The following is a 12,731-nucleotide window of genomic DNA, read 5'->3' as shown; positions in this document are numbered from 1 at the left end:
AATTGTGGTGGCCAGTAAAGTTGCTAGAAAATTAAATAAGGAAAAAAAAATAGTTTCTTTTTTTCAAATTATGGTCTGGTAACCTTGAATTTGATTCTAAAAAAAGTTCTAGAATATTTGTGAGCACATAGAAATGTTGTGAATACATTTGTTATTTTATTTGCACCACACTACCGTCTCTTCCCTACCTCCTTCAATTATTCTCTTTTCACCTCACTGAGAAAGTATGAAAAACAAAACCTTTATTATAAACATGTATATTCTAAATTCCTGCATTGTCCATATCCAAAAAGACAACAAAGCATCCTCAGACTGTACTGAGTTTATCACTTTTACCAGAAGGTAGGAGGTATATTTCTCTGGAATTGTAGATCATTACCTTGATCAGTATTTAAGACTTTCAAAGTTGTTTGTCTTTACAATATTGTTTTTTGTTGCATACATTATTCTCTTGATTCTGGGGTCACTTTGAATTATCATTATTATTAAAATCCAGCATAGTTTTATCATGTCAATTTATCCTTCCTATAAATAGTCTGCATTTATTTGCATTTACTGTGCATGTCGATATGGGTACATGCACACGTGTTCTCTCTCTCGTTAGAAGGTAGGATCCTTGTCAGTTGGGATTGTTTCATTCAGGGTATTTACATCCCTGGCATGTTGTCTGGCACAAAGTAGTGCTAAATCGATGCTTGTTGACGGATTCCTTTCCTGGCATGATTACAACAGTAGTAACTGAGAAATGGTATACCTGGATTACAGAGTAAGGCATGTGATAAAGTTTCTCAAACCATCCCTATCGAAAAGATGGAGAAATATGAGCTACTAGGAAGATTTAGAACTATTTGAATGCTAAATCCCAGAGAAGAATGATTCAGACTGATGTCAACATATAGGCAGATTCCTTAGAGCATCCTAGGAATTGTCTTTGGTCTTTTTGTTCACAATTTTTATCAATGGCCTGGATGAAGATACGGCATGCTTGTGAAATCTGAAGATGACACAGTTACCATGTAAGAAAATAGATTAAGGAATCAAAATGACCCAAAGGATATCAATAGGCTAAAATGATAAGATTTAATAGAGTTAAATTTTACATGGATTCAAAACATCTATTACACAATCATAGAAAGGGTGACACTGAAACTGGGCAAAAATTTGAGTAAAAAAACTAAAATTTTAGTGGACTTCAGAGCTCAATGTTAGCAGTGGGTAGGTGGTCACATGCCTGGTAGACAAAAAAAAAAAAAACACTAAAAAGTGTCCACAGAAGGACATGTATCCAAGGATAAAGCCCCAAGCAGATACAAAACCAGGAATGCTATTCAGAGGAACTGGGGAGGGAAACTGGAAGAAAGTATGTTCCAATTAGTAAACATAACCACTTTGGCCTTAAAGACTTCTTTTGGTTTTGAAAGGCTGCACAGTGTAATAAGATCTTGGCTTTTCAACTCATGACATAAGTATGTAACCTTGAGCAAATCACTTAATGTCTCTTTTCTTCAGTTTCCTTCTCTATAAAATGAAAGGTTAGACTATATATCCTCTAGGGCTCTGATTCCCTAAGCTTTTTGGCTCTAAATCTATGACACTATTATCCATAACATATACCTGACAATTGGTCAGTTCGTGTCATGTCATGGAGTCTAATGTAAACATTTGCTGTAAGAACTGAAAAACCTCCAAAAATGCCAGACACATAAATATTAAAGAGATTCCAGGAGATTTTAAAAAAACCAAACTATTAAAATGAAATTCAAAACAAGAATAATTCTAGTACAACCAGTTATCTACTTTACAATGCTTGGGTAGGTCTTAGTTTTATGACTGGTAAACATCCACTTGAACCAAAATTTAAACTTACTGTCTTTTGGATAATTTCCTCCATCCATGAGCGACTAAAATACAGAATCCCATACTAGGCACATACAACACTCGCTCTGCAACCACAAATCCAACTGGAAAAAAGAGGTTTGATGCAGGAATAAATGGCAATGCCATTAAACAGAGTGCCTATAAAGAAAAATGCCCAGAGATTTTGGTAAATTTAAAGAAATATTTAAAAAATCACTCAAAAATATCTCCTTTTATCTGACTTTAAATAATGTAATGGCTATAAGATTGTAATGATAATGTATTAAATGTAGACATGAAAGCTACTTTAAAACTAACGGAAGCGAGATAGAAAATGTTTTTAGATTTAAGAAAACCTAAGATTGCCCAAAAGGGAGAGGCAATCTTATTATAGTAAGAATGCATTCAGCAAATTTGAATGTATTACCAGAACTTTTGCTAATGTTAGACCCTGAAGTAGGATTTTATTTAGAAATAATTACTAATACTTTTAGGTATGAGAATAACTAGGAATAATTGCTAGAAAGCGATTTCTGCTATGTATACTCTAATTTAGTAAGAAGTTTGGGTAATAAAACCAGATTCAATCTGAATTGTAGGACTAACAAGTCACATTTCACTGGTTTTCTATGTAAAATGCAATCCATTCCTAAGGTCTTTAAAAACAAAAATTGAGCTGCATATTTCTCTCTCTACCCTAAAGCATAGAAATAGATTATTTTTAAATCTTAAAAATTTGAAACATTTAATACATTTCTTTGAATCAAAGAATTGATGACAGATAGAAGTTACCTCCCCCCCAAAAAAACTTGAACAGCCAATTAACACAGATTAATAATAAAACATAAGTTTTCTATTACATTTCTTTACTGTTGTAGCCACCATATGGTTATACTAAACCTTATACTATGAAATAAATTTAATCCTTACTCTCTCTAAGGACTTTTGCATCCTCATCTCACTATTCTGTCATTATCTAGAGTAGCTAATTGAGTGAATCAAAAGTAGGTCTGGCCTCAGAAGATTTAAGATAAAACTTATTTTGCTCCCTACTTCAGAATTTATAAAATAGATGGCTTGTATTTGGTCCTGCTGATTGTAAAGAAGCAATAAAACACATAAATAAAACTGAAAGAATTTCATGAATTGTTGTGAATGCAGAGTAAGGAAAAAGAAATAATGACAAGAGGAAAGGCAGAATATATTATATAGCTTTGTAGGTAAAGCATCCAGAAAACAAAAAGCTGAAAGAGATACAAAGTTTAAATAAGACAAAGGCCTTGACTTCATGGAACTAACATCTTAAATAATCAATGATACTCTAAAAAAAAATCCGTTTCATGATTCATCTGCTTTAATGTAGTTTAATAAAAAAGGAATAATTATTAAAGTATCACTAAAAATAAGCAGTATAAGATTAAAAAAATTGAAATTATTAGCAAGAAAGCATTTCTTACCATTAACACAGTTTTAGAAGAATGACTAGGATATCGAACACTGAATACCAAAAGTGACCCCAAAAAGCAAAAGAAAATAAATGTGGCAAGATTTCTAATATCTAAAAAGGACTCTATAAGTGGTATTGTTCCCATTGTCCAATCACAGCACAGTTCTGAGGGATTAAATAGAAGCCACGCATTTACAGGAAGGAGGTAGTTAAAAGTCAATTGCCTTGTGGGAGTTGGGCTTACAGCAGCTGGATTGTCAAACCTGGAGGGATGAGGGGAAAGAAAAAAAGAAAAATTTAAAATTATACTTTGAAGTGTTCAAAAGAATGTATATAAATAAGGATTAAAACAAATATCTTAATAAGTAACAATTTAGAAAAGTTTATTTTTGGGGGCAGCTGGGTAGCTCAGTGGATTGAGAATAAGGCCTAGAGATGGGAGGTTCTAGGTTCAAATCTGACCTCAGACACTTCCCAGCTGTGTGACCCTGGGCAAGTCACTTGACCCCCATTGCCTAGCCCTTACCACTCTTCTGCCTTGGAGCCAATACACAGTATTGACTCCAAGATGAAAGGTAAGTGTTTAAAAAAAAAAGAAAAAAGAAAAGTTTATTTTTAAACAATTTATATACTTAGAAGTCAATGGAAAATGAGAACTCTTATCAATTTTCTTCTTTCAAACGTCTTGATTAAAAGAAAATGAAACCTAAACCTTCTCTTGAAAAAAATTACCCTAAAAACAAATTAATATTAGCAAATACCATAATTATGACAAACAACTAAGAACCCACCTAGAACCAAAGATAAATACTATCACTGATGCCTAAACTCACCATTCCAGACACAATCTTCAGGATGATAAAAATAGATTTATCTAGTGCTTTGAGATTTGCCAAATGCTTTATATAATTATTTTAATTAAATCTTTGTTTAAGACAACCCTGTGAGAAATTATTTTTCCTATTTTACAGATATGGAAACAGAGGCTTGGAGATAAATGATTTGCCCATGGTCAATGTGTACGGTCAGAGAGTTAAGTATAAGGACCAGGTTTTCATGCCTCCAAGGCCAAATTCCCTCAGTCAGACCATTCTGCTTCTCATTTATAGTTTATTTAATATAGCTAATTGATTAAGGCCTTTTTTTAGTGCTATTCGAAAGAATATGTGCAATTACCTCCATCAAGAGTAATTTCAATGATACATATTGTCACCATCCTGCACTATTACTTGCCCCTAACACCAAACGTTGTGTGATATTTAAATCACTTTAAAAGACAGATATTTATTAATTTAAGGTTGCCAAGGAATTCACTTATGTATTTCCTAAATGAAACACTCAAGTCAGCTGCCAAATTTTTATGGTGTTTTAATTACAACAGGAGGAAGAAAGTATTAGAGGGAGAGAGAGAGAGGGAGAGAGAGAGAAGGAAAAAAGGAGAGAAGGAAAGAAGTTTAACTCAGAACCACTCTGGCTCAGGCTGAGCCTAAGTGGGCGTTAAGGCCTTGGATGGCCAAGGCAGGGAAAGGGATCAGTCCTTATCACTCACGTGACCAATCTGAAGGAAAGCAGTCTGCGGGGCTCCTCCAACCTCAACCTCGAACTGACTCTAGCCCTCCTCACAGGAAGTCCCGAGAACTCCAGAGGCTGTTCTCTACCTCACTTCCTGCATCTCACATGTGCCAATGGTGGCTCTAGTTTGACCTAGGACCGCCCAGAGGTCTGTCCTTTTTTTGCACATGTCTGTTGAAGGCCATATTCTCAAACAATTAAATCTTGAGTTTGCTGCAGTCCTTCCTAATCTTGTTACACTGAGTAGGGTGGAGAATGTAGTTTCCAAGACCTGATTCTGTTATTCCAAGTATCTCTATTGTTATTGATCAGGAAATAGCTAAATCCGATCTTCTAAAGAATGGTCTGAATAGGGTGGAGTAGTTTTGAAATTCACAATTGTTATGAGTAAGATGTTGAAAGTATTCTCACTTGAATGGACATAAAAGTTAAAGCCAATCAGTTTGAAATCAACTGAGAAGACAAAAGAAAAACTGCAAGTTCAATAATATAAAGGGGAAAATGTCAGGTAATATCTGGGTCTTTTTTGGTGTATTATTTTCTTTGTATTTCTAATGGAAAATTTCAGTGTTTAGTATGGTTTTTGAAGGAAGACAGGGCTTCTAAAATGAAAGGGCAGTTGCTCTTTGATGTTATGATAGCTAAAAACAGATCAGCACATCACTAAAGCCCTTTTATTTAATCAATGGAATACAGACACAAACAAGAATAAGTCCTTATTTTATAGTACAATTTATAGTCAAGAATTCAGTCACAGAACTTCCATAGAATTATAGTCATATATACAGGAGCTTTCTATTTATAGAATCCTTACTTGTAATGGCAATTTATCTAGTGGTATTTCATTTATCTAATGGTATTTCAAATAGCACAATTAGACTCTGCTTTGAAAACTGGTGTTTTTAAGAATAAACAATCATAAAATATTTGTTTAAAATTGAGTTTTTAAATAAAAATGTTTCTGAAATATCTATGACCATTTACACTTGTAGTAATCTACCCCCAAACCTAAAAAGCATGAATTTGTTAGTATGGCTCTTACCTGGTAAATACAGGAAGTTGAGATTGAATAACCTGGACTCTGATCACAACAAGTAATAGTGTGCTGAACATTAAGACAATGAGTTTTAGCAGTATCTGCAGCAGGGAAAAAGGAATACTACCCTTTCCACGAAGAATCTGCATAGCTGTAGTAAATAATAATGGCAATGTATACTGGAATGGAGAAATGTGTTAAATAGTTAGTTTAGTTCATTAACAAACTTAAAGCATTAAACACTAGACTAAAAATTCAGATATAAAAAAATAACAAAATAAACAGAGGTAGTGAGAGATGGACAGAAATTTTAAAATATGAGATAAGTTGACAAATGTTGTAAGATAAAAGAATTAAGGTCAATAATGAAAATATATCTTATAGAATTATTTTTCAGTTTTTTTAAATTGGGTTTAACAACTACATCACATCAATAAAATTTCAGTTAATAAGGGAAAGGGCAGTAATTATTTTAAAACATCAAGCATGTTTATTTTCTATTAAAAATATAAATAAAAATCAATTTGCTAGTTAAAAGGTAAAAAGAGTTGAATCATAATAATTAAAAAGCACCCCAAAATTAACTGAATTATTAAACAAAAAGACCAAAGTTTAAATTTCTACTTACTCCTTGAGCTATGAACACTTCATAGACACAGCATATCCCCACAACAGTGACCCCCTGCTCTTTACATAATGTGGCAGCAGCTACCAGAACAACAGTCAATGCAATTGGAGTCCATACTATAAAGAACAAAAACGCTTTATGAGGTAATTTGACAAATAATAATAAATTAGATATGACTATTTCTGATCAATGAAGAACATATGATACTTCTATAAGCCTTATGCACTGTGGAGTGCTTAGGGAGTGTTGGAGCACAAAAGACAACACAGCCATCCAATGCAGATGAGGAAGTCTCCAGGTGTAACGACTTTTTGTGCCATTGGACCCAGGCTTCCAACGCCGAGAGAGTGGGACTGTCTCTGTGAATCGACTTTTCCACTTAAATCTCCTTTGCGCACAAGTGTTTTTGTGCACACTCATCTATACACCATAGATGAAAACGCGCAAAGACAATCGTCATCCTCGGTTACCGAGAGACCACTACTATCCATAGACTTGAGAAATGACTAAACAAACTGGTATATCAATGTACTGAATATTATTGTGAAATAAAAATTGAAAACCAGGAGGTATTCAGAAAAACCTGGGAAGAGAAAGAAGGGCAAATGGATCTATAGAGATATAAGCAGAACCAGAAGAACACACAAGATTGCTGCAGCAAAATAAATGAGAAGATCACTGAAAGGAAGTGAAGTTGGAGGAACTAAATAGCTAATAATGGCCCTATGGCACATGTTCTAAGAGGACAGAATATTACATACATGATTACTTATCAGTTCTGGGGTAACTTTCTTTGATAAAGGGGAAGTATTCTGTATGGAAGGAGGGTGGAGGAGTTTGGGGAACATATCCAGGAGTGACTGATATAAAACTAAAAAGTAAAAAATGAACTGAAATAAAAAAATTAAAGAGACAGCACACAAATAGCTACAAGAGTAGAGGTTGTGAATGGCAAGTTTGGGCTCTATAATGAGACCCGCACGACCTGAAAGATGAGCATCAAGAAGTTTTAGCAAATATGGTAGAGTGGGAAAAAATTACAGGAGGCTCTGAAAGCTAAGTAGAGGAATCATAAATCTTGCTTTTCATAAGGGGCAGGTAGGCCTAGATAAGATGTGTGTATATATATATATATATAGGCATATAGGATATATATGCGCTAAGCTCTAATGGCACAGAAAAAATTAATTCTGTACAAACTGAGTTAATTTTTTTCCTTGTGTGCCTGAATCAAAAAACAAACAAGTAAAGTTATTACATCTGGGTTCTAGTTGTGTCCACACTAAGTTATCTAATGTTGGTTAAATTAATTTACTACTCTGGCCTTCAGTTTTCTCATCTGTAAATGAAATCATTATCTTAAAAAAGTTCTTTTCCATTAAAAATTATATAAATGACTATTTCAAGAAATATTATGGTCATTTCAAACTACTGTGACTTCATTGGTTTGAGTATGCAAGTTGGATTTAGTAGAGGAAAGAAAACTATACTAATTTTCTAGCCGTAAAGTGCTTTCTAGCTCTAAAACTGGATAGTTCCAAGCTGATTTTACACACAATTCATTCTTTATCATTTGCCCAAACTAAGGGGAGATAGTGGCAAAGATAATTCCAAAGTGCAAAAGACATCAGAATCTTCTCTATTTGCCTTTCAAATGCTTGAAACATGATTCTGAAAATTAGCTTGTATTCTGCAAATACATAACTTCTGAAAAGATTAATGTCTCAAAATAAGCTCAATTACTCTAGTAGAATGCCAATTTGAAATAAAAAATGTTGTTAATGAACAAATGGAAGTTAGTCCAAAGTTAATTTTTCTTTACATAATGAATAAAATCACTTTAAGTTAAATAATGTAGGAAAAAAAAGCCAAAACAATAAAACACACACAAACAAAACTTTTAGTTCACTTCAAATGTGTATACATATACACAGGAGATTTTCAAAGAATCAATTAAGAACCAGCAGCAGAGATGTGCCACTACTGCCTCAGTATTTTGGCTAAAGGATAGCAATAAAAACCAAATTAATTGTACCAAATAGAGATATTTAAAAATAAAGTTGGGAATAAGACTAAAAGCATTTAAGTCCTTAAGCATTGCATACTACTTTGGGATTTATCATAAAGCAACAGAAGAAAAGCAGATTTTTCACGTTGAAGGCATATGAAAAATGTCATTCTTCTTTTGCTTTCTGATAAATCCAAAAGTAGTATGCATGTTAAAGAAATTTTTGCATTCTCTTAAAAATATTTTTCTTTACTATTCTATAGTAAGAGAAAAAGTTAGACATTTACCTATAGTATTATTTGGACCTTTAGATTTTGTATATGACAAAAATGCAGTTAGGAAAAAAATTGATGATAAAAGTTCTGCTCTTCCTACAACACCTGTTACCTAAAAGAGAAAAGACAAAACAGAAAATTAATTAATAAGCAATGCCTTGAAAACCACCTTTTCCAAAAGATTAGAATGCCTTCTTTTAGTGCCCTCATGTGGTGAGTGCCCATAACTTCTACTTACTCAAATAATTCTTGACTAAAATATACATTTTAGGATTAAACAAAATATTGAGATTTAGTGACCATACCAGGGATCAAATTCCTTTCTTTTTGAACACTTTCACAGAGAAATCTTCCCCAAAACATGTAGCTGAGTAACAATGCAAACAACTATAAAGCTAGCAAAAAGCTCTTTATCATGGATGATTCTAATCATAAGTGTGCTTTTATTATTTCTTTAAATTCTTACTTTCTGTCTTAGTTACACTTAAATATTAATTTTAAAATAGAAGAGTAGCAAGAGCTAGGCAATCGGGGTGAATACCCAAGGTCACATGGCTAGGAAATGTGAAAGGCCAAATTTGAACTGAGGTCCTCCCAAATACAACCTGATGTTCTATCCATTAGCTACCTAGTTGCCCCTGGTTCCTCCCCCCATATTTTTATACACTTTGCATTTAAGAAATTTTAATATATATAAAATGTTTAAGTAAAAAATGTTAATGTTCATCATTATCAACATTAAAAAAGGATTCTTTTCTTTTTAAGAGAACTAAATTTAGGGTTCCTTTAAATAATGAGTTGCTCTGTGGAATTGATGAATTGAATATATCTTATTGCAGAAAAGAGGCCTTTCATTTTTTCATTTTTGACATAATTTAAAATATAAATCTGATTCCTCAGCTCATGGAAGATTTAAAATAAAATACTAATGACTTACATTTATATATGCTTGCCCACAGTCACAAAGCTAAATAAATGTAGCAGTTGGGACTTGAACTCTCAATTCCCAAGTCCAGGGACACTAATATCATAGATAGAACTCTATTAAGAGATTCAGGGTACATCAGATAACACCTAGTCTAATTCTCTCATTTTCATATGAGGAAACTAGAATTATATTTTAAATATAAAGGATAAATTATGGACCATGATTCAGTTAGGAAATATCTAAAACCAAATTTCAACCAAGGACCTCTAGTCTTCAGGCCTGCTCTCTTTCTACTGAGACACCTAGCTGTTCCCCAGCAGAGCTTTTTAAAGATACAAATCAATTTAGTCACTCTATCTAAAATGGGACTAAGCAGGCATGCTCTACTTAATATCTTTAGAAAATCTATAGAAATATCTATAATCAGAGAAATGCAAATCAAAACAACTCTGAGGTATCACCTCACACCTAGCAGATCGGAGAACATGACAACAAAGGAGAGTAATGAATGCTGGAGGGGGTGTGGCAAAGTTGGGACATTAATGCATTGCTGGTGGAGTTGTGAATTGATTCAACCATTCTGGAGAGCAATTTGGAACTATGCTCAAAGGGCACAGAACTGCTGGGTTTGTACCCCAAAGAGAAAATAAGGAAAAAAGACTTGTACAAGAATATTCATAGCCTCATTGTTTGTGGTGGCAAAAAACTAGAAAATGAGGGGATGCCCTTCGATTGGGGAATGGCTGAACAAATTATGGTATCTGATGGCGATGGAATACTATTGTGCTCAAAGGAATAAAGAACTGGAGGAATTCCATGTGAACTGGAATGTTCACATGGAGGGTTCACATGGAGGTGGGTAGAAGGAAAAAATATGAGTCTTGTAACAATGGAAAAATATTCTAAATCATATAATTAAATAAAATTTAAAATTTAAAATAAAATTTTAAAAAAGTATTGAGCAAATGAAATTTATTACAATGTGTAAATAGTATGAAGTATTTTTTAACAACAGGCCTTTTATTTTTAGTTTTGAATAAATTAAATTAATTAAAATGCTTGAATTCCAAGGATTTTATACACATTAAAATATAGCATGTAAAATTCATTACTTTACTTATAAGTTTTTCTCTGATTATATCAACTTCACAGATCAGCATTTAGTCTCCTTAAGTAGTAATATCTAAATACATCAGGGGAAGAAAAAGCTTTGAATTTAAAGAAAAATTTATATAGCTTATGAAAACAAAATGCTTTTGGAAAATCATTTTTAGGTTTCAAAGAAGAAAACAATTATTAATAAAGCTATATATTTTTTTGTTTACCTACCGCTTCTGTGTGTATAGGGTGCACAGCAAACATCAAGGATGCAATTATACTACTTCTGGGGTCCAGAAATAATTTGCAGACTCTAAGGAAGACCACACTAACCACAGCATGAAAAATCAGATTCAGCAGGTGATAGGACACCGGTTTTAACTCACTATATAAATAGTTTAAACGAAATGTCAAAACTGTTAAAGGACGGTAAGATTTGTGACTTCTTTCCTAAAAGGGAAAAAAAATTACATTTAACTATTAGTTTTATTTAGTCACATTTTCAAATTTACATACAACATGACTACCACATTCAAACATCCTTTCTACTTATTTTATTCCTTTTATTACCTATGATTATGTAAGACTAAGGAAGAGCAAGAATATGATGATTTGAAGCAAGAGTAATTGTCACTAAATATCCAAAATTTTTCTATAAAAAAATTCAGGTAGCCATTCATGTTTAGAAGTCCTATTTTTCTTTTCAAAGTAAGTTTAAGAAGCTTAAATACTTATATTCAAAATATTTTTCAAAATGATGATGGAGATGAAGGCAGAGAATGAACAGTAAAGAAAGGAGAATAGAAATTCCTTTAACGAGATATATAGAGAAGGAAAAGTGGGATTAAAATCAGATGAAAATTATGTCAAGGAGTTTCAAGCACCAAGCACAATAAACTGTATATATTAGATATTAAATGTCTGCCAAATGAAAACACAGTGCCAAGGGCAGCATAAGACTCTATGGATTATTCATAATTAAGAGCTGTATAATTTCCAGTCAAATTTCTAAAAGGAGATAAGAGTGTAGAAAAGAAAGTATACCAAGTAGGTGACAAGGAAATAGAGCAGGTATACAGAAAATAAAGAGATACACTGACAAACAGTAACAGAGGCAAAATCCAATGATAGTTATATATGAAATCTTTTTTGAGGTAATTTCTGAAGTACGTAAATATTTAATTTGGCCACAGGATGATAGATTTTGAGTTGAGGAAGGGACCTCAGCGATCATCTAGTGAGATACTGTGCCTTAGACAAACAGCTTTTTGGGGTAGAGATTAGACAATCTGCATAGAGAAATTAGGACAGAATGGGACAGTTATCTCAGTTAATAATTGTGGAGCAGAAGAAAGCACCTTAAAGAAAAGGAGGTAAACATCTAGTGTCTCTTCCTCTTGCTTGCTCAACTTATTTCAAGCTATTAGGCTAGAGCCTGTGAACAGATTTTCAGTGTCAGATGATGGTGATTCACAATCACAAATTGATGTAATGCATGTTAACAGATTAAATTAAAAATGTAGAAAGACTAAACACATGTTACTTGATATTTTTAAATAGGTGGAAATATATCCCAAATCTGTCTTACTCAAAGGGAAACAAAAATGAAGAGTGTAAAGAACTGTAAGGAAATTGTAGCCCCTTCTAACACAAACACTGATTTTCATTAAGGCATAAACTGATCAAGAAACGAACCATGTTCAGTAAAAATAAAAAGGCCCTTAACATGGTTAAATTAGTAAATTGACACCTGTTTCTTGTCAATAGAATGCACCCACAATTCATTTAACATTCACTTTTCAAAAATCTATAACTTCTGATATGATTTAAAAGAATAGGTGAAAAATAGGCAACACCAAGTTACACATAAAGTTATCACTTA

At 32.8% G+C, this 12,731-nt stretch overlaps 1 protein-coding gene across 5 annotated transcripts in view; it reads right to left on the bottom strand.

Annotated features, from left to right (window-relative positions):
* Positions 1 to 12,731, bottom strand: part of TMTC3 (transmembrane O-mannosyltransferase targeting cadherins 3) — a 70,770-nt gene that overhangs the window by 37,388 nt on the left and 20,651 nt on the right. For all 5 annotated transcript variants that reach the window (XM_007503122.3, XM_001364765.4, XM_007503124.3 and 2 more), the window contains 6 exons: positions 11,081 to 11,299; positions 8,836 to 8,935; positions 6,541 to 6,656; positions 5,919 to 6,091; positions 3,315 to 3,567; positions 1,868 to 2,016 (listed from right to left, as the gene is read on the bottom strand). In XM_007503122.3, the coding sequence (XP_007503184.1) occupies positions 1,868 to 2,016; positions 3,315 to 3,567; positions 5,919 to 6,091; positions 6,541 to 6,656; positions 8,836 to 8,935; positions 11,081 to 11,299 (1,010 nt within the window). The remainder of the gene's footprint in view (positions 1 to 1,867; positions 2,017 to 3,314; positions 3,568 to 5,918; positions 6,092 to 6,540; positions 6,657 to 8,835; positions 8,936 to 11,080; positions 11,300 to 12,731) is intronic.

Source organism: Monodelphis domestica, chromosome 5, assembly GCF_027887165.1.
Source record: "Monodelphis domestica isolate mMonDom1 chromosome 5, mMonDom1.pri, whole genome shotgun sequence".
Lineage (NCBI taxonomy): Eukaryota > Metazoa > Chordata > Mammalia > Didelphimorphia > Didelphidae > Monodelphis > Monodelphis domestica.
This window is presented reverse-complemented; position numbering and strand designations above follow the sequence as displayed.